The sequence below is a fragment of the Dreissena polymorpha genome, chromosome 6, assembly GCF_020536995.1.
Source record: "Dreissena polymorpha isolate Duluth1 chromosome 6, UMN_Dpol_1.0, whole genome shotgun sequence".
NCBI classification, from domain to species: domain Eukaryota; kingdom Metazoa; phylum Mollusca; class Bivalvia; order Myida; family Dreissenidae; genus Dreissena; species Dreissena polymorpha.
In genome coordinates, this window is record NC_068360.1 from 74,789,276 (window position 1) to 74,812,115 (window position 22,840).

General features: G+C 33.6%; 3 protein-coding genes across 3 annotated transcripts in view; 2 read left to right on the top strand and 1 right to left on the bottom strand.

The window, feature by feature from the left end:
- The window catches only part of LOC127833738 (hepatic lectin-like), a 449,559-nt gene that overhangs the window by 307,422 nt on the left and 119,297 nt on the right, over nucleotides 1-22,840 (top strand). The window lies entirely within an intron of this gene.
- Nucleotides 1-22,840, top strand: part of LOC127833745 (transmembrane protein 91-like) — an 89,273-nt gene that overhangs the window by 51,997 nt on the left and 14,436 nt on the right. The window lies entirely within an intron of this gene.
- LOC127833742 (uncharacterized) lies at nucleotides 481-2,997 on the bottom strand. The gene is made up of 4 exons (XM_052359173.1): nucleotides 2,735-2,997; nucleotides 2,113-2,184; nucleotides 1,217-1,430; nucleotides 481-697 (listed from the first exon to the last, which is right to left on the bottom strand). Exons 2-4 carry the CDS (start codon nucleotides 2,174-2,176, stop codon nucleotides 595-597), a joined length of 381 nt encoding a protein of 126 aa, XP_052215133.1. The 5' UTR covers nucleotides 2,177-2,184; nucleotides 2,735-2,997; the 3' UTR covers nucleotides 481-594.

Sequence of the window (22,840 nt, forward strand, 5' to 3'; positions counted from 1 at the left end):
TTCATTGAAAAATAAAGAGTAACTCAATTAGAAAATCCCCAACAGTAATGGGGTGGAACCCTCGATCTCTCGATTCCATGAAAGACGCTCGAAGCTATAAAGGCTAGCTGATATTGCCAGGCGGTAAAAGTGTTTTTATACATAAAATGTCTACCAAAAAAAAAACTATACATTTTTTTAAATACCTCCGCGATGTTCATTTTGTCTTCTGCCATGACTCTATGAGACTTGGTACATCTAAATGTATGTTATTTACGTTATTCGTTACTGCAAACAGAATCATATAGCAAGGCTGTACAACTGGTCCGTATACGTCAACATACTTCAAGATACTATGTTTAATACTCAACAGGATAGGATAGGATAATATACGGCTGTAGTTGTTGGATTGGTGTTGTTCCTTTATAAGGCACCGTTGTGAAATAATATTTTAACTGGGTGTTTCATGTCTTATTAAAAATTATCAACAGCACTACAATATACAATGAAAACGTTTATTCTGAACATATGATATGACATCTCAGAAATACTTCTTTAAGCATTTTATGGAAATGCCGGAAAAGCACGAGAACTGTCGAGAAGTGACGGAATTCATCATGATCTGTAAGATGTTCCGAATGGTCCCGAGTGGTACATGTAGCCATGGGGCGGACTTCCTTGACTGAGCGAATAAAGCGTCATATATCCGTCTGTGGAACTGAAATAACACACACGAACTAGTGATATGAGCATAGCTCTGGGAAAACGGGGCTTAAAATGGAGCGTAAAGTATCGTCCAAGTAAGGCCTGTGAAGTCCGTACAGGATAATCAGGGGCGACACTTTTGCTTTGTCTTTGTTGGAAGTTTCTTGTACACACACAAATCCAGCGCGGGCGGAAAAGGCGGACTGCACTGGCTCATCTGGGATGGCACTTTACGCAAATTCATATAGCATCGTTTTTGCACAGCGGTGTTCTATTACAGTGCAAATTGGGCCGTTTTATTGTAGAGGGGGTCGAATCTTCGCATTAATGAGCTTTTATACTAAAAGTGATCATTTTTGATGTAGTTTGATGTAGAGGAAACCCAACATGTCCGGTATGGTGACCACCAAACAAACGCATATGCTTTCGAGAACGGGGATATAGTCTGGGTCGCCTTGGCGCGAAGCGCGTGTACCAACCACTGCGCTCACCAGACGGCCTGTGTCCCCAAGGAGCAAGAAAGACTCCGTACTTATACGCGTATCCCAGCCCGCCATCTGACGTCACAAAAACGCGCCCTGATTCCCCGAATGGAATCTCTTCCTGTGCGCGCGCCATCTCGGCGTTCATCTTGACCTGGCATCTTTGTTCCGCCAGTTCGCCTAGCGTCGCCTTATGCATTGTCATCCGGTTAAGGTTAGTTTGGAGTTGACTCATGCCGCGGAAGAAATCAGGTCCAAATGTCCCTAAAATAAATTTGTTAAATGTTTACACATATATTTAAAAAATGACGATTTTTGTGTATAATACTACATTTTAATGTTGCTCAATGCATCGTAATTATTATTAACGACATAAGTGAAGTGTGGGCAGATTAATAGATGTATTTGACTAGATCGGAATGATTGAGTGATTTATAGATTCGCGAAGGAGTGAGTTAAAAAACCGAAGGATGTCTGAGTGTTTTGTGGCTTGTCGATGGTGATTTCTTGAAGTATGTGTTCATCTATTCAATTGACTCGAACGTACGTGTGATCCGCTTTGTTTTAATAGACAGTATTTCACTGTTGCATTAAGGTCAAAAAGATAAGAAGTATTATTTTTTCATCTTGGCAACACATCTTGATATTTGATATTTTTGTTATACATATTAATCATATACATGTATTATATCCATTGTTAATATCTGCATAGCCCCAACGCATCGCTTTAATGTGGTTTGCATGACAACCATGTAATGTTTATTGAGAAATTGTGAAAATAACTTAGCAACTTGTCATCAAATAAAAATAACGCGGTCGTTAACAACAATAACATTAATTAACACAAACACGAACACTTCATTTTTAACGCTGCTTATACACATATTCTGTACATTACGGACTGTGTCTGACAACAGCCTGAAAGGACGCTCGAGTTTGTACTTACACTGTCCTTGTGTACCGCAGACGAATGTCCATGTCAGAGCTAACCAAAACCAGACGCGTGACATCTTGTTATCTAGAAACAATATCAACAACATTGCGTATGTCATTAAAAACACCTACGAAATTAGTGTACTGTACAATTGTCCTACATTGTTTTAATAGTTGTATATCGTTTGCCAACTGGTCACACAACACAATAATCACTTAACAATTTTATACGGTTTATTCTGTTCAATGGTCAAAATAAAACATTGGAGGATATCAACGGCATTGCATATATACGGAATATTACGCTAGTCAATTGTTCCAAGAGTTTTTATCACTCGAGTGGCTTGTGTGATGACGTATCACACGAGAGGCGGAGCCTCGATTGTGATGCGAAATAGCACAAGCCACGAGAGTGATACAAGCTCTTGGAACAATTGACTAGCGTTATATTCCTTTTATTATATACAACAACTAACGAAAACAGTTAACAATCGTATTTTTTACTTTAACAAAACTGACAAAACAATGACGAAAACGGTACGCCATAGTTTATCTAAGACGCGTATGAATACAGTTTATGTAAATTAACGTGTAAACATTCGAAGCGGGAAAACACAGGTTTCCGACACGCTTACCTTAATGCCATCGTTAATCCAATGTTTATAACAATTAAGTTGATAACTTTAATCCGATGTTTATAACAAAAACGTTGAAACAATATGCACTTCCACTTCTATCTTCCATGTCTTTATCAAAACTTAGTTTAAACCACACTATTGTATTGTATTCTTATCGAAATATACATTTATGCATGATAAACACACACTCCAAAATACGTTTTGAATTCGTTCGATGTTTTTAACATATAGATTTACTTTACTGTCAAAAAACACCACGTCCTAAAGGTCCTTAAATTCCATAGAGTTAATAACACTATTGTGTTTCGTCACAGAAATGACGTCACACGATGTACTACGTAATATATTTCGTAATATAAAATATTTCTATTTTTGGTGCGCGTAATGTGACGGCATTAAATGGGTCGAAGAAGTCTGGCTAGTATGGTAATACGGAATTCGAAACAGCGAGTAGCGTAATACGGGATTTTTATTTCAACGAATGATACAACCTGTATTTTGTTAAAAGCATTAAACAGGTATATAATACAAATATAGACACGAATAAAAACAATGTATATTCCAAACGATCACATTTTAACTTGCAATCTTAAAACGATATGCACTACTATTATTACTACTACTACTTCTACTACAACTACTACTACTTCTACTACTTCGACTACTACTACTACTACTACTACTACTACTACTACTACTACTGCTATTACTATGTATACTACTACTAATACTTATACTACCATCCACGATAGGTGTTAATAACAGACACATATTAATACAAAAATCAGCATTACACTCCAGTTATAAAACATAGTTAATACAAACAGACCTTCGTTAAATCCTACAGTGTCACAACTTAAACGTCGACAACGTTAACGTTCATAAGAATGCAGCTGCGATGACGTTGTCAGTTATATATATACTCAATGGGCGCTAGTGTGTAAAGCGTCTTTTTAAAGGTTTAAATGTATAATCATAACGATATTGCAAAATGTTTAAGACTATGGTGTTAATCTATAAATCGTAATACGTTTATCATTTGTCAATATTTAAATATGCACAGTTAAAATGTGTATATAGAAAAAAATGCTTATTTCCCGCTTATTTCGATTCGTTAAACGATTTTTTGTATACAAGAACGAACACGGTGTAACACTTAGTTCCCGTCAATGCGGTAGTATGAACACGCAAAATGATGTTTGTTTTTTGTTTTTCAATTTATCATTGTTTGCTTTTGCTTCAAACGTAATTAATCAACTTTTCATAAAATCGTAAAATGTATAGTGTTTACATCATCGTGACTGTATCATTCGCAAAAATGTGGATATCATTCGGATGTGTGGAATTGCTCTAACAGCATTGTAGAATATAAGTGTATTACAGGATCTCTAAGAAAAATTCTCTATGTAAACTATTAACATATACATGAGATGCAACAACCAGAATTTCTGCACAAAACCATGGTCTGAACAAAAGCGAATAATTTGCTTCCAACTGCAAAACATACACCAAAAATACTGTTTAACAACAGCTAAAACATTTATCTTTCAGACAATCACTCTGTTGACAGCATTTTACATGTTAATTTCATGAACAAAAATATAAGTTTTAATTTGGACACATGTGTGCAACTCCTCTTTGTTGTTCCATTATTTAGTCTGATGAGGTAATCGCGCGACAAACATGTTGGCGACGTCCGTGCCGAGACAGGTATTTCCCGCCGCTGTATGCCCTTTATTACTTGTATTAATTTTTTAAATGTCACTCACTTTTCAACCATATTATTAAGAAAGTGATTAGCGAATATTTCGTTGTAATATTCGCTCTTTATCTCTTTACTCACTGCCAATTGTCTTAACAGGGGCAGTAATTTTGTGACCCGCTAAGAAATATCGCAGCAAGTCGATTCGCGATATACAGCGAATAGTAATACGATACATAGCTTGCCGATATCCCTGCAAAGTAAGCGGCATTTTAACAATTAATAAAAGTAATAAATGGTATAAAACGGCGACAAATACCTTTCTCGGCATGAACAAAAGATAAGCAAAGTTTACATTGTTTGATAACCCATTGACAATTGATGACTCAAAGTAGCCGAATTGTGTAATTAAAAGTACCTGCATATATGTGAAAACACCATAAGTATTAATTGCGTTTACATTATCTACAGTTTTCCGGCTTGTTATATGCCATTTCTCAGGTAATATTACGTGCAATGTTATTGGCTGCATATTAATTGCTGCAACGATCTAACATTGTATGAAATCGCATTTAGGTTCATGAAATGAATTATAATGTATTGTGATGTTTCCTGTTTTTATGATAAACTTTCGAATAGCTAGACTTAATATAGAAATGTTATTGAGATACATGTTTCATGTGTTTTTTGTCTTTTCATTGTTACAAAGGCTGCACTGGGTGTGTTTTTAAAAACGATTGTCTCAGGGTGGTAATTTTTTTTGCGTTGTAATGTCTAGTTATGTTTTCAATATAGATTCAGATGAGTCTGTTCGGAGATGAGGATATGAAGTATGCTGTAAGACGTTGTCACAAAGGTGCAAGTCAATGTGTCAATGGGTGTAACGAAAATAGTATTGCTTTATTTAATGAACATGTGAAAAATAAGATAATCGTTTGTTGTGAGATTCTGTTCTGGAGTTCTGTTGTTTTCAATATATGGGTATGATGTGTTACGAGACCTATGGGGTCAATATAAATTATGAAATTCGCGGTTTTTCTCGGGATGTGATATTTGTACGAGTCAATGCAACGATATGATGCTTAGAAAGACCATAGCTGTCTGTGTTCAAATTTTGTGATTCATGAGATGCATGTTTGTATAGAGATATGTCTTTTTTAATCATTGTGTGGAAAATATGGTACTGTATGCAGAGTTGCCAATTGTATAAATAATGATAACTTTAGCCGATCTAAATGATAAGCGTTTTCGGATAAAGATAAACGAATTCAAATTGATTTGCTTAATCTTATCCAAACTTAATCAACAAGTGCATATGTGTTGATACATGTACCTATTTTTATGTAGTCGGTAACCAAAAAAGATATCCTAAAAATGAAGGTAACCCAAAGTTATCCGCTAGATAAGAGTTATGATTTATAAAATTGGTATAGTTGTACTGGTAATTTCGAAGTCGTGAACTATCCACGTTTGATACTTGCACGAGCTGCTGATGTCAATTTTGAGATATGCGTTTGTATAGAGATATGCGCAAAACTGAATTGAAATTGAAACTACATAATTGGCAACGTACCATAACCTTCTGTCAAAAACGATATCGGTTTTAGCAATTGCGACAAAGAGAACTGGCGCGTACTAAAATGCATTAGAAAATATTTACATGTAATTGAATTTATTAAAAATCAATATTAGATTCTGCTTCTAAATAAGAGCGTCAGAGCATTCGTTTTCCAGGCACCTTTGATCGCAGATGCATGTTGACTGTTGTCAGGCATGAAATTCTCACAACTAATAGTTGGTAGCATGCTTTTTTTACTTCTCAATTTTCTAAATAGCTTATGGCGTGTGTATACCTTTATTTAAACATATTTATTACTAAGTTATATAACATAACACAAATGAGACAGCTATTATTAATATTATTTATAAATACTATCTAAATCAGTTATTATACATTTTTGAAATATATGTTGTAATTATGTCTTTTTTACAATATTGTTCTTACTTTATCTTGAAGAAGATAAGTCCACAAAATCGTGTAGACTTCGTTTTAACTTTAATCAAATAACTTAGCAAAATAACTTAAATGATATTATAATAAATCTGTTGGCGGTGGACGATAACACAGACAATAATAACGTTATTTTTTACACTCAGAAGCACTCTATTTTCACATTTATCGAAAGAAATAAATTCAAGAAAAGCGCGAGAGCTGCCGAGTACTGACGAATATCCCAGGAGCTGTATGAGTTTCCGGAAGGTCCCGGGAGGTAGATGTAACCGCGGGGAGGACTTCCGGGGCTTAGCGAGTACAGCGTCACACAGCTGACCGTGCAACTGAGAGAACACAAACATATATGAATATAAGTTATGGGAAAATGGGATTTAATTCATGAGCGTAAAGTGTCGACCCAGGTAAGCTTAAGCAGTCCGCTCAGATTTATCAGACACTTTCCGCTTTTATGGAAAATTTGTTTACATGAAGTTACTTCTCACGAAACAAAAGGTTAGGCAGTAAGATTCACTCTGATTAGCCTGTGCGGACTAATCTTGAGCTATACTTTACCCACACGTATTGGGCTTTGTTTTCATAGAGCGAGGATTATACATATATTTTTGTCGCGGTTAAGTAATGCGTTTTATCATAATTGTAAATGGATGCAATTCAAGATGCCTGGAGCGCATGCGCGAATAACTATATTTAAAATGTCTTCGCTTCCATCTATAATATTTATAACCATTATCTCAAATATTTTATTGTATGCTCCTGTAAATTGTTCACAATTATATTTTATCGTTTTAAATTTTGTGCATGTTATGATAGATAGTTCTCACTAAACTCAGACAAAAGTCGCTCTTCAATAAAACATATCTTGAACGTTCAAGCTGTTTTATTGAATAGCTTATATTTCATATTTATGTAAAATATATGTCGGGTGTATTTTTATAAAAGAGAAAAAGAAAGGAACCTTAACGTTCAAAGCAAAGTATTCCTTTAAATTCTCATTTCCGCTCGGTAGACGTGTTGTTTGGGTAACCAGGTTTAGTGTAGTTACAGAAGTGATGTGTTGGAAAACAGGTTTAGTGCAGTTCCAGACGTGTTGTCTGTGTATCCAGGCTTAGTGTAGTTGCAGAGTTGTTGTCTGGGTAACCATGCTTAGTGCAGTTGCATACATGTTGTCTGGGTAACCAGGTTTAGTGCAGATCCCGACGTGTTGTCTGTGTATCCTGATTTAGAACATTTCCCGACAAGTTGTCTTGGTTAAGGGGTGTAGTACAGTTCCCGACGTATTGTCTGTGCATCCAGGTTTAGTGCAGTTCCATAGGTATTGTCTTGGTATCCAGGCTTAGTGCAGTTCCAGACGTGTTGTCCAGATAATGTTCGCACCGCAGGTATCGCCATCTGTAGGATTGTCCATGAACCAATAAGACATACATTGAATAACACTTGTTGTCGAAAGTTAAGTTATTTATTGAGTCGTTTCGTTGGTTAGTTTAGTCGAAAAAGTATGTCAATCGTGCAAGTCGAAAACATAATATCGTCCTTCGTTAAATCCGCATTCTAAGTGTCTATTTTTAAGAAATATCGAGCTTACGATGCCTGACCGAATGAATATCCGTAATTTGTATTGTGGATATTCATTTTACAAGGGCAACATTTCGGATAGAAACCTGCCGCGGTAATTGCTTGTTTAATATTTATGAAAATCGTTGAACTGTATGTCAACTGAAATGATATCAAGGTAAGAGACAATACGATTGGCTGTATTTTATAAATAATTAAAAGCGTCTGTATCGATGTTTTATGATTTAATTACATAACGAATCTGCCAATACTACACTGAGTTTATTCATGGAAATGGTTGCTTCACGTTGCAGCAAGGTGTCATAGAAGTTTTGTTTCACCGAAAGATATCGCTCGCTCAGTTAAAAGATCGCATTTAAATTAGAGAAACATATGTCAATATGTGTTGTGCTCGTTTGAGTAAAGATGTGTTCTTCATTATACTACAAGTGTTTGTGGCTTATGCGTACGACGGACCCTTTATGTCCGAAATGACTTTTCATACGGCATATATTTCTCCAAACTGTACACGTTTAATAAAGGTCAGTTATGCCCAGTGCGTGAAGGCGTTTGCAGAGTCGAAAGAGAACGACGTAATGAACTTCTGGAGACTTGCCACACTTTGCGAACTATGTTCCACTGCGTCCATTAACAATACATCCGGTCAAGGAAGCGTTGACAAAGTGGCTATTGGCGCCTTAATCAGATACAAATACTACGTAGGTAAGTAAACCATATATCACAATATTAATATAATTAATTTATTGTGACTTAATTAAACGTTAGCGTTATCAAACAAAAACCTACATCGTAATTATTGTTTGCAAATTAAAAACGTTTACCATGTTGTACACATAACCTAAATAATAAAAGAAAAAAGGAATCAAATAAATTAAAAACGCAGTAATTTGAAAGGAATAGCAATATGTGAATATACAATTATTTAAGAATATCGTACAAAACATACCGGTAATGCATTGTAAAAACACAATTACACACATAATAGCCTCGATAGTTTGTTCAATTATTCTGCCCTTTATATGTGTAAATTGTATCGCCATGCAGTTGGCAACAAAGAACGAGATATTTGGGAATACAATTACGAGGGCTGAATCGAAAACATTTTTGAACTTTATTTTTTATTTTTTATTAAGTATTTACTCAAGTAAGTGGTAACATCGGATTGTTATACTATTAAAACTTTAGGTGATTAAAATATAATATTCAAATCGATAAATTTGATTGATGTTTTACTGACAATAATTTTCGCAGAAATCTGTTATAATTCCAGTATTAAATAGATTGAAACATGTTGCAAATCAACCAAGGTAGAACAGTTTTCTGCTGAAATAAGTTTACTCGACTGTCAAAATAAATGGTATTCTGTTATAAGTCAAAGACTTGAATCTTACATTTTTTCACTCAAAATGACTTATAGGTTATTGTTTATGAAAAGGGTGTTAAAATTTTATAGACATGTTCATGTTCATAAACTTAAAACAATTACACAAAAAAAGAACTGTAGATAACTCAAGTTATGATATGTGTTATGTATTTATGAATTAATAACTTAAGATCTATCTAATGAAAAGTAAGAACATGTCAGTTTTGAATAATTACTTATAAATTTAATTTTATGGTATTATATATATTTTTAGGAGTAGCCAACATTTAACCGTATTTATAATTCAAAGCATCTTGTCAAATGTTTAGGAAAAAAGATCAGTCTACATCGTTAAAAAGATTACTCTCAGTAAAAACAAACACATTATAAACATTTTATAATGGACAAAAGTACTGTTCTGAAATAAAAAAATATTTATTCATTTTTAATTATACATAGTACATTGCAAACATTAAAATGATACTTTGTTGTACTAAATTTCGTGTGAACTTTGAATTCCGTAACTGCTTTTAATGTAAATGCCCATAGTTATAGTAATTATCTTTATTCACAATACAACAAGCAAATACAAGTTATGAACATTAATAATTCAACAAAAAACTTTCAATACCACTTGATCAAAATAAATTGTATTCTTTATTCTTGCTGTTTAATTAAAGTTCTATCATAATAATATAGGTAGATACAATGTTGTTGTTTTTTTGAAAATAATTATAATTTCTCTCTCGTTAGTTTTCAATGATTTCTGTAATAGAAGCATCCACAATTTTGAACTGCACACATACTTTTGTAATAACGGGCATATTCACCAACGGACCCTTAATACATTCATCGAGTTTCATTAACCTTGCTTTATTAACCTTTTGAAGTGAAGCTGATTCCAGATTTAATCTTCAATATATATTTGTAGTTTAGTTTAAACCTATTGCCTTTATTAACAGTAATTTATTTTATTTGTTGTGGCCATAGCAACCTTTGTTTTATCTGATAAAAAAATTGAAACAACTTGAATATTCCCTTTCTGACACTTTATACATATACAAAGTTTTATCAACCTCTCTTAAGTACTTTTTGAGTTATCACAAGATCCTTTTTTCCGACGGACAGACTGACGAACCGCGGGTAAACATATAGTCCTCCCCGATGAATCCGGTGGTGGGCAAACAAAAAGGCGAAAATTATTTTGAAAACAGTCGTCAAGCATGTTATTTTCCTAATTTGATTTATTTGTCTGTCCTACCTACATGTTGATGTATGAGATATGTAATGCCCCGCCATTGTTCCATGTAAACAATACAAATAAAGAATACCGTATTTTGATTGTCTCATTGTATGAAATTTACAGACAGTATATAATTGCAGGTATTTGTTCAAAACAAATCTAAAACAATCTACTCAGCAAACAAAAACATGGGTTGCCTATAGGATTGAATTGTTAACGGTGCTAAATTGAAACATGAACTATATCAAACGAATAATTATGCTTGTAAATTGAATAGCATTGGCGTTAATGTAGTTTTGTTTTGGATCATTGTTTGGACCATTGTAAAACCACAAAATGTTTAATATTTTATTGGTGACAAAAGCATTTTCCATGCGTTACGCGCTGTAAATCTACATGTATCACTTACGCGAAACGGCGATCATATCCGATTAATATTAAAAGTAACATTAATTATCGGCTTGAGGGATGTACATGGGCCTTAAACATCATGTATGCATTGGCTGCCTGTCTCTAAATATTAAAATATAAATAACTATCAAAAGTCATGGCTGTGTAGTTGACAATATGGTAACCTCCAAGTAATCAGAAGGCCATCGGATCGATCCCCACTCTGGGAGAGTTTTTGTCCATCCGAACATAGGTGCTGTTCTACACAGGAACAGACTTGAGAGTACCTTGAGTGTCTTAATAAGCCTTAGGCTTTAGAACCAATCAACCTAACTTGCATTGTATGGTAATGTCCTGTCACTGTATATTCCTAGCTTGCCGATCTCATTGCAGTAGTTCGTCACGTCCGTTTGGAAAAACAACCTTGAATTGCGAACCATAGACCACATTGAAATTTCCCAATGATAATCATACGTATCATAATTATGATAATCATCATAATGGAACCAATGTCCGCTTTTGAAATAAAAAGATGTATATGCTATATTGACTGACAGTATGCGTTAAATATGCTGTCAGTACACATAACAAAGCATAACAAATTGCGTGGCGTATCTATTTATAATAACAATTCACAATAACAAGTGGGACACACGGGAACGTTTGAATTGTATATATAAAGAAGGGACAAGGCAACTGTGGGCAATTACTACACAATACAATAAATATGTCATAAAATAATATGATAATTGTATTTCATTTTGCTTTTGTTTCCTTAAATTAGATGCAAACCGTCATCATAAACGCGACAAAACTTCACCTCAAATTTATCAAGAGTAATTGAAAGTATTTCAAAATTGAATTCATGGTAAATCAATATCATTCCATGGTGAAAAAAGTCGATCATGCAACTCACTAGTTGCGAATTCAACTGGCAATGATACTTTAGATTCCGTTTGATTGCATAGTATGTGTTTTTAATGAACGTTTACTGATCACACTTTTGAATGAATGTTTCCAACTCGTCCATTATATCGTACGAAAAGGCTTGACAAGCCTCGCCATGTCCTATAGCATATCATACTCGTCTGATACCTCATGATATAAAAAGTAACCATCCATGTATTCTCTATGTATCATGTCTGACGATATATTGGACACCTCTTGTCTGATATCACACACCCAAATCACCAGCCAAGTCCTAAATGTATCACAATCCTACTCGGAGTGCGATATTAATATACTTGCGTTCACAGAGCGTTTACTAGATTTATTGTTTATGCAGTTTCAAATGTAGCACTTGGCAAGAACGCTTCTTTAAACTGACACAGCTGGTGGAGGTACCCAAGCGTTTTGCGTCAACCTGATCAGAATCAGCGTTTGCCAACAATATGTGACTAATAACAGCTCATAATACAGCAAGTTGCTGTAACATATTAAAATCATGAGCAGTCTATGATAATGTGCTTTGACCATGGTAAAATTAAAAGATACAATGCAGCAAGACATTAAGAACTCTTACTTATGGAATATGTTTGAATATAGAACACATTTTCCCATATATATTTTATAATGTAGTGTTATTTTAATAATGTATATACAATTCTGGAAAAGGGAACTTAAATCACTGCATTCTTGTTTTGAATTTGCAAATGGTTACCATGGTAACCATTAAGCGGTAATAATTGTAACGCAACTAACTCTTTAACATTTATTATTTTAGAGCTATGTGTAACCAGGTATGTATATTAACTAATATACATACCTGGTGTAACAATACCTGAACGATTAAATGTAAATTGAACATAATGAACGAACTATGTTTGTACTTAATTTTGGGATCTGTTTTAATTTTTTTATAAATTTATATTATCATTGAATTACTATTATATCTGACTTGCTGATATATTGATAAATGCAATGTTTAATAAGGTTGTGTATTATTGTTTACAAGGTTTAATAAACATTATATTTTAATTTTACCTCTTTAAAATAAACTAATTTAGTTTCACCTCTTGTAAATTAATTATTACAGTTTCATCTCTTTTAAATAAATCATTGTGTGTATGGAAAATTGGTTTCCATGGTTACATGAAAACTAAATCCTTGATATACCTTGTAAACAAAATCTGAAAGCTTATAACCGGTAGTTGGAATTATAAATATAAAACGTGTTTATTAGAAATAACAAAAGCGGACTGAGCAGTGTAACGTTTATATACGTGTTTTTGTTTCTACAAAATTCAAGTTGGTAGATGCCTTATATTATATCACGCGTCGAAGCAACAAGCTCTGGTTATCATTTATTGTATAAACAACATCACTAGCGCTTATGGCGAGTGTTTCATATACACACACGCTTACTGAGTAATTTTACTGTGCATGTAACAAAAAACTCAAAACCATCTGTGTATACCAGGATCCAGCAGCGAAAGCCTGTCAACGTTCAAACAAGCAGAACAAAGATCGACGCGTCATTGGCCCGCGAGCCTGGCCGTAGACGGGGATCCCAGAAGTTTAATGCAATACTGCAGCCACACCAACAATCAACCCGGTGAATGGTGAATGGTGGATTTGGGACGAGTGTTCCAGGTGACGACCGTCACCATAATCAACCGAATTGATTATTGTAATTGCGGTACGTAGTCACTAATACAATTTGATTGACTTATATACAGATTTTCGTTAAGTTGACAAATATCTATAACTGTCCTTTTAAAAACCTTAGTACTCAAGTTAAATTGGAAGAATTTAAAAATTATATAAAGCCTTCTCCTGAATTTAAAATCACTTACTTTTGAAATGTATCTATTATTTGTAGTGTAAATCAAAACAAAAAGAAAAAATCATTCGCTGAGAATTGGTTTTATGAAAGATTAGAAGCTGATCAATGATTAACTAATAGCATTTTGTTGTTTTTATATTCGTCAATTGCTCAAAACTGTTTAAAAGTTGAGACTTAACCTATCCCATATTGTTTTCTTATTTAAATTAGGCAGTTGTCAGTAAATGGCAAAAGTCTGTAGTTTTGTACAGGTTCTCAGTTTTGATCGGAATACGTTTGAGTACGGTAAAACGCTAATAACATACTGTTTTCAGGCGAACGCTTGGATTGGATAGTTTACGAGGTTGGGATTGCAACAGTATCGTGGGAAGAATGTGGACGATTCCTCGGTCCAGGTGATGGTGTTGTCAATATTACAACAACCTGCAACCGCACCATGCACGGGCGCTATGTGAGAATACGCAAGAAAAAGCAAGATTATTTAACCTTGTGTGAAGTGTATGTATACAGTTAAATATTGTTTCAGACAACAATCATACAGACACTATGTATGTGTACACATAGTGCTAATGAAACAGTAATAATCATGTTTATTGCATTTAAATAAAAACACATTTGTCTAGTTACGTTAAATCAGAAGTGGTAAATATTTGGCCACTAGAGACCTTAATTTTTGTGTTTGTTTTAGTAAAACGTCATAAACGTTTAAAGTAGAGTCTTCATTTACCCGCTTGAATTCATCTGTTTAATTAAACATTATCCAAAAATAGTTAGCTGATCAGTAATACACGTGTAAACTTAAAAAATATATACAAACACTGTAAATCCGGAACTAATGACCATCAGAAAAAATCTGCGTGTATTATTATGATATATTGGCGTTAAGTCTTTAGGGAAAAGATCATGATTATTATAAAAAGTCTGCGTGAGGATCCTACTTAAAATTGAATATAATCTTTAGATATTATTTATTACATGATATGTAAATGCGATGATATTTAAATGCGAATCTTGAGGATATGTTATAATTATATAATAATCGAATTTTTGATTGAAAACCGTTCTGGAAAACTGATTTTACATGAGAATTACACTAATTAAGAATCATCGTGTGCTATCAATATTAAAGTGTTTCAGACTGGTTTGGATTTGAAGCTGGTTGTGTGAACCATGCACAAGATAAGTTGTACACACTGCATGAAATTTACCTGTTTACTTCTGATGTTATTTGTACGTGTTTCTCTGGATACAATACACGTTTTGTTCTTGCTGTTGAATTCTTTGTCTACAAACATAGGACCTTATAATAAGCGTTGTATGTAATGACCGACATGATTGAAATGACTCCCCTTCGTAACCGTCTTGTTCCGGCAAATTTCTTCATATGAAGCGTTGGTTTATGGTGAGGACCATAATCGTCATAGTGTGATTATGTTGCTATTGGCTCAATTCTCATTCAAAAAGAACGAGGTTTAGCTAACATAATTGTTTTGGTAGTATAATGCACAAATTAAATCTATATACAAGCAAGTACCTTCCTTCTGTAAAAACTGTCGATCTTGTTCTGAATAAATGTTAAATTTCATCGTCTTTTTCATCGATAACTTATCAACTGTTCAATGTATTATTTCAATATAAAACCTTCAAGACGCTGATATTATTTATTATTTAAGTTTAATTCAAACATGACAAAGAGCGAGGCAAAGAATTAAAAGATGTTAGACCCAAACAGAAATATTCACAGAATTATTTATAGAGTTAAGAATGTGAATTCTAAATAGTATTACTTCTATGTTTGGTTACAACAACTACTAAAGGTAAGTAAGAGTTGTTATACATTCAGTAAATGTGCTTTACAAACGTGTCATGGGCTTAGGGAAATCATGTAAGTATGTCAACCGTGACTATTTCCATTGAAATTCCGGTCATTTTATAACCGTCATTCTCATCTCAAAACAATATAAACTAACGACGGAAAATAATAATGCATCTCAAAATTGGATCCACTCGTCAAAATCTGTTACAATACCACCAAATGTTTTAACTATAGAGCATGGTTGTACACGAATAACATACTGTTTTCAGGCGGGCGCTTGGATGGGATAGTTTACGAGGTTGGGATTGCCCCTGGCTCCTGGGTATAATGTGGACGCTTTCTCGGTCCAGCTGATGGTGTTTTAAATATTACAACAACCTGCAACCGCACCATGTACGGGCGCTATGTGAGAATACGCAAGATCAAGCAAGATTATTTAAGCCTGTGTGAAGTGTTTGTATACAGTTAAATATTGTTTCAGACAACAATCATACAGACACTATGCATGTGTACACATAGTGCTAATGAAACAGTAATTAAATGAAAACACATTTGTCTAGTTAAGTTTAATCAGTTGTGGTGAATACTTGGCCACCAGAGACCTTTATCTTCTTTTCTGTTTGACTACCATGTCATAAATGTTAAAAGCAGATTCTTCATTTACTCGCTTGAATTCATCTGTATTTCCCAGTTGTTGAATTTTGAATTTGTCATTATCCGAAAATAGTTTGCTGATTATGAATACACGTGTTAAACTCAAAGCAAATATACACACACTGTAAATCCGGAAATACTGACCATACGAAAAAAATCGGTGTGTATTATTATGATATATTGGCGTTAAGTCTTTAGTGAAAATATGATGATTATTATAAAATTGTGCGTGAACATCCTACTTAAGATTGAAATAAAAATCGTTGAATATAATTTACTATATGATGCTATTTAAATGCGAATCTTTAGGATAAGTTATAATATATAATATGCCGACACAAATTCTTCTATTTAGAAGGGGTGCTGTATAAGAAGAAAAATTATTTTTGATTTCGGATGAAAAAACGTTCTGGAAAACTAATTTTACATGAAAATTAGACTAATTAAAAAACATCTTTTACTATTAATATTAAAGTTTTTCAGACTGGTTTGGATTTGAAGCTCAGCCTGGTTGTGTGAACCATGCAAACTATAAATCTTACACACTGCATGTATTTTACCTGTTTATTTCTGATGTTATTAGTAAATGTTTCTCTGGATAAAAACCATATTTTGTTCTTGCTGTTGAATTATTTGTCTCATACATAGGACCTTATAAAAAGCGTTGTATGTAATGTCCGACATGATTCAAATGAAGCACCTTCGTAACCGTAATGTTTCAGGGAATTTCATCATATGAAGCGTTTGTATATGGTGAGGACCATATTCGTCGTTATGTAATTATGATTATTAACCACGAAAATCTCGTTCAACTAGAACGCTTGTATAATAAACGAGTTCTGGCCAACATCATTGTTTGGTAGTATACTACACGTTTTCAATCTATATACAAGCAATGATGTTCTTTTCCAGCCGTAATAACTGTCGATTTTGGTCTGAAAATAAAACACTTAAATATCATCGTCTTTTTATCCATGACGTATCAACTATTCAATTTAGTATTAATATAATACACATTATCAACAAAAACAACAAACTTTGATATGCATCATTATGAAAGTACAATCAAAACATGACAAAGAGCGAAACCACGAATTCAAAACAAAATTAGACCAACAGAGCAATATTCACATAAATATTTATCGAGTTGAGAATATGAATTCTAAACGTTTTTATTTATGTGTTTGTTTAAACAAAAGAGATAAATACTACGGGTAAGCAAAAGTGTTGACAAAATTCAGTTAAAGTGCATGGCAAACGTGTTTTGGGCTAATCAAATCATGTAAGTATGTCGACCGTGAATCTTGTCATTGAACTTCCGGTCAAATTTTATACGAAATTTAAACTTTAATTTAGCCGTCCTCCATCACTTTAAAAGGACGTTTGCATGGATAAACTAACGACGGAAAACAACAATAAGCAAATATATCGTAGCCGCGTTAGATGCTAGGTGTACAGAAACGACGAAGTGACTGGTACAGGTGACGGTTGCTCCACGTGATTAAAGAAATACCTATTCTAGGAACAGACAAGCGTTACCAACATACTGCAATATGATGCGGTCAATATTCGCAATATTTTAAAAAGGACATTCCCTCTTGTACAACTCTCGCATAAACGACGCATATTCCCTCAAACAAATGTAGTTTGTTCGGTAAAGCCTGCATCGTGAAGTTGCCGGTCAATCATGATACGCGATAATGTGTTGACAGTGTTCGGCGAACAAAGATAACATTAACATGTGTGAATATCTCGAATGTTTGACTTTACACGTTTGAATATGATTTAATGTGTTTCGTGATATTCGTCAAACAATTGCTACCAGCCGATTTTCCTGACATTAAAGAATGGGCCGTGTCTAATATTTTATCGACCGTTTTATCATTTATATTTCTGGAAACGTATCGGTTGAGATATGACTGCTTAAAGACAAAAATATTGATGAAATCTCTCATAAGATGTCTTTTTTCTTATATTTTTTTTAAGATACAGTCAAGTTACCATTACCAGATCAGTAGCGTAGTAAAGTTGTTCTGGTGAAAAGCAATACATGCTTTGAGACTTCTTTTACACCAGTTTGATTAAAATATTACCTATTCTTACGGATTCAGCACATAGTCTAATTTTTAAACGCAGGCAAAATGTATTTGTGATATTTTTTTTTCGCCGCAGAATCCATGCATTAACGGATACGTTGTAGCCATAACGTACCACGTGATCGAAACCACTCAGGCAAGGGAGCATCTAACATGCTATTTAAACTGTCTAAACATGAACTGTGTTGTTCACAATGACCAAGTTACATTGCAAGTTATAAATACTATTCATATTTTGTTATTAATCGTTTTATACATGTGATCGTGTATCTACACCTTACGCATGGTGTTCTTGTGTGAATTATATGTTGAAAATCCTAAGTAGATCGAAAAGATATGGGCATCTTATAAACCATGAAACTGTTTGAATCATATATAATCATCGATATTGAACAAAGATCATAAACAAAGCATTCATATAGAGGTCATTTATTGTAAGAATCAACAAGATTTGCATATATTGTAATATAATATATTATCCATACGCATATCATCACGCTTGATCCGTTATTGCCCTAATTGTTCATTTCATTTAAGGTCTTACAAAATCTTAAACACGATTCAAAACTGAAATGGACTTTTGCAGGCAGAAGGACTACTAAATGGCCTTTGAATTAATGCGTAAACTTCTTACTTTCCAACAGAGTTATAGCATGTGGCCGCGAAAAATGTTTAATCTCGATCTGGAAACGAGAGCAAATGTTAGCAAAACATACCAAAATGTTTGACAAAGAGTAGCTCCGATTACGACTCAATCAATGCTTTTTAAAGAACATGCCTTGAAGATCCTGTGTGCAAAATGTCATCTACAAATGTCAACTATTTATCGCGATACGCAGTCTTGAACATGAAAGTGATCCGCTATGGGTAATGAGCCGGTACTTGACTGTAGTTCCTTCATATTGATTTCGTTCGAAAATAGATTCGCGATCAAACCAGACCGCGTCTTGTGACTGTGTACTTGCAGACACTGCGGTATTGTGACTCGTTCGTTGTAAACAAAGGATCCACAACTTAACGCAAAATCGATATAAACTTATCTATCCCGGTAATGACGGCCTGCTTGACATATCAAGGGTATTTGAGCTCGTTAACCGGTTATTTGATGTAATTTTGCTATATGCGCTATATTCGCCGAACGGATAAATTCTCAGTAATCGTCGAACCAATAAAATTGTATTTTCTATATTTCACAGCATTGTTTGTGGCTTTAGTACATGACTATTTACATATTTATTTGACACATCTTATCACAGCCATCGGTCAATGTTATGTTATGTTACTTTCTTATCTCGAATATAATAACATGGTGTTCTTAGTATTATTGAAATCGCAGAAAGAAATATCAGGCTATAAGAATGTTCATATCAATGAGCGACATGATACACACATGAAAGCCACGACTGGTTTTCAACATTATTGCATTTCAATAGAGGTCACGATAAAGCCTATATACTGAATTTTCCGATTCTGTAAAGGCCTCATCGTGTTATCGTTTTAATTGAATTTGATAGTTCTTTCTTCTGCAAGGATGTCTTGACAGCTGATTACATATAAAAGCTAGATTAACTTAGATGTTCGGTGCATATGAAGACATTTCACCCCAATATATCCATTAATAAAAACGTTTAAATATTCCCACTGTTCAAACACACATTTAACTCTGATATTGAAGATTTAATCGCGAAGATTTAATGCGTAAAATATTTATGTTACACGGTTTCAGTGGTAATCGAAATCAAAATGTTCGTAAATTAAAATTGCGGAACTATTTTTGCAATTCTATTATTTTTTGAATAATAAAGACTATGTCCGATGGTGCTAATGCACATGTAAATGTCAGTTACTAGTGCCTTCACTTGATGAATTATATTCATTTGTTTCCTGTTTTCAAAGGGTAAAATGCTATACAAACAATAATATAACTTCTCATTTGAAAACTAATACCAAAAGTCACAAAAAGCTAAGTGAAATGATACAAACTATGTGTTGTAATTTAGCGTATTGACACGCACTATCAAACACGATTAAAGCTAAATATTGTCGCAACAAATACAGTTTCCTGTTACTTGGTTTCTTGCTTTAAAACATTCTTATTTCAAACAAAAAACCTTTTCTCACACACGGTCAACAATCTCACATGCAGCATACATTTATGGCCCGGTGACAATATAAAGTAAATTTAAGCTTTTAATACTAATGTTACAATTTTACAATTGGCAATGTTTCTTTTGCAACACATTTCTGATTAAGTGTGACAGGTGAAATTCATGTTAAGATTTGGCTGCAAAACGTCTCTGCAATGTATTCAATTGAAATTGTTATCATGGCAACAACATGATATATTACTGACCAATACCTAAGAATGATAAAACTCCAGAAAGAATATCAGGAGAGAACATCTTATGAAATCACAATGGTCATTTTCAGCGAGGGACCAATTATCGTACCATACAGGACGATACATACAGAACAATATACAACATACATGATATACAATACATGTATTACTTATCAGATAAATTATTATAGGGTTTAAAAATCGGACATGCAATTAAACAGAACAATTCCCTCTTTGCACTTTAAACATTGAGGTTAAATTTTGCTTGCAGCAACTCCATATCTTTGGACTTTAGATAGTGAAATACAACTGTTAACATGTGATCAGTGTCGTTACAGTGATTCGCTGAAAAACGCCTATGAATGTGGGAAGAATTAAATCAGAACTGTGCCCGTTTTCAATATCTTTTTTATCTATGAAACCCTCGTTCAGAGTTATGTGCACGACGAAATCCAGTTTAAGGTTTGCTGCGTGCAACAAGTACACTTCTCTGAAACTCCTACAGATATATTTAATTTTGAATTGTATTACATGCGGGATCAGAATGCAATGCAACAAACACAGGTGTATCATGCTGACCTTCAGTTAAAAAAATATGAGCTTTTTGCGCTTTCTTATTCAGATGTACGTTTTCGCGTGAAACATCTGCATATCACTATATCATATACTCTTATGCATAATTTAACTTCAAATATGGATTTTTGGTCATAAGTCACTGCTCACAATCCGTCAAAATGACAAGCATTTTAAATAAGCAAGATAACGCCCCATTCTATATTTATATTAATCTCAAGTTAAGGTATGTTTGCCGGATAAGATTCAGTTTATGTATGCCAGCAACAAGTATACGCCTCAGCAACTACACTGAAACATCATGTAACACACTATCTAGAGAACGTTGTAACCCTTGAACTATATTGCGAACTGGCATGGTTGACTTTTAAGAAGGCACATCTCATGTCTTATTTAGCTTAATGTTTAATTGTAATATCAAAACCAATTGCACATATTGACGATTTTGTTTCAGGACGGGATCATTGATGTTTTACAACCATCTATTGTATAATGTTATTTCCGATATTTTGCTATTGTATTTGTTTAAGTTATTTTTTTACTTATATTTTATTTTCAGGAGTGTCAACGAATGATTCAATTAAATTATAATAAGTGAACTAGGAAGATTGCCTAACGGTTGACAAATATTATTAAGCAAATCGTTACCGCTATAATAAATGCGTAAACATTTCAATCTATTTAATAACATGTTTCCATATCCCACTCTACATAAACCATTATGTTTGGGAAAACACTTAACGGCGGTTTAATTTTTTCACATAACCATTTCGATAAAACATCAACAATTGTACATTAACAGTGAATGCCATTGAGAATGGCTGTATAGACGATTAAAATAGATCACTTTCAGTGTGTTTTCCAATTAACGATCTTGTTATTATGTGGCAAGAGGGTTAACAGGGTGTCAATTAGCTTGTAATGTATAAATTATCAACTCGGCAGCCAAGCACGACACCCTCGAGATCCATTAACATTAAACAAAATATCATGTATTCAGACGTGAATTCAAATGAAAAATTTCAAGATCATAGCATTGATTAAATAACAATAACAATAAAATATGGGTCAGGCAACAGGTCTCATGAATCAATTTTTAGCTTCAAATATCTAGTAACTACACGGATGCAAACAAGTATATTAATGAACCTAACGAATAAATAAATCCCCAGTGGCTAGCAATTGAAAACCGTATATCGAAATGAAAAATATATAAATAAATACATGAATAGATAAGTTATATAATATATATATATATATATATATATAAATAATGCAAATTAGTATATAAATAAATACTTGAATAAATACATAGATTAAATAATACAACTATTTTCAACACAAGTGACACGCAAACTGATCAGTTCCACCCTCTTGTTTTTTATTAAATAATATGCCATCCCAATAAATATTTTCACATTTTATTCCGAGTGTCTTCATTTAAGACACGCCTTTTTAACCATATATTTATCACAAAAAGGACAGTAATCTTCCAATCTGTGAGCATATTCTTTAACCGTTTACATCGCAAGGGCAAATTACTTGTTAGAGGAT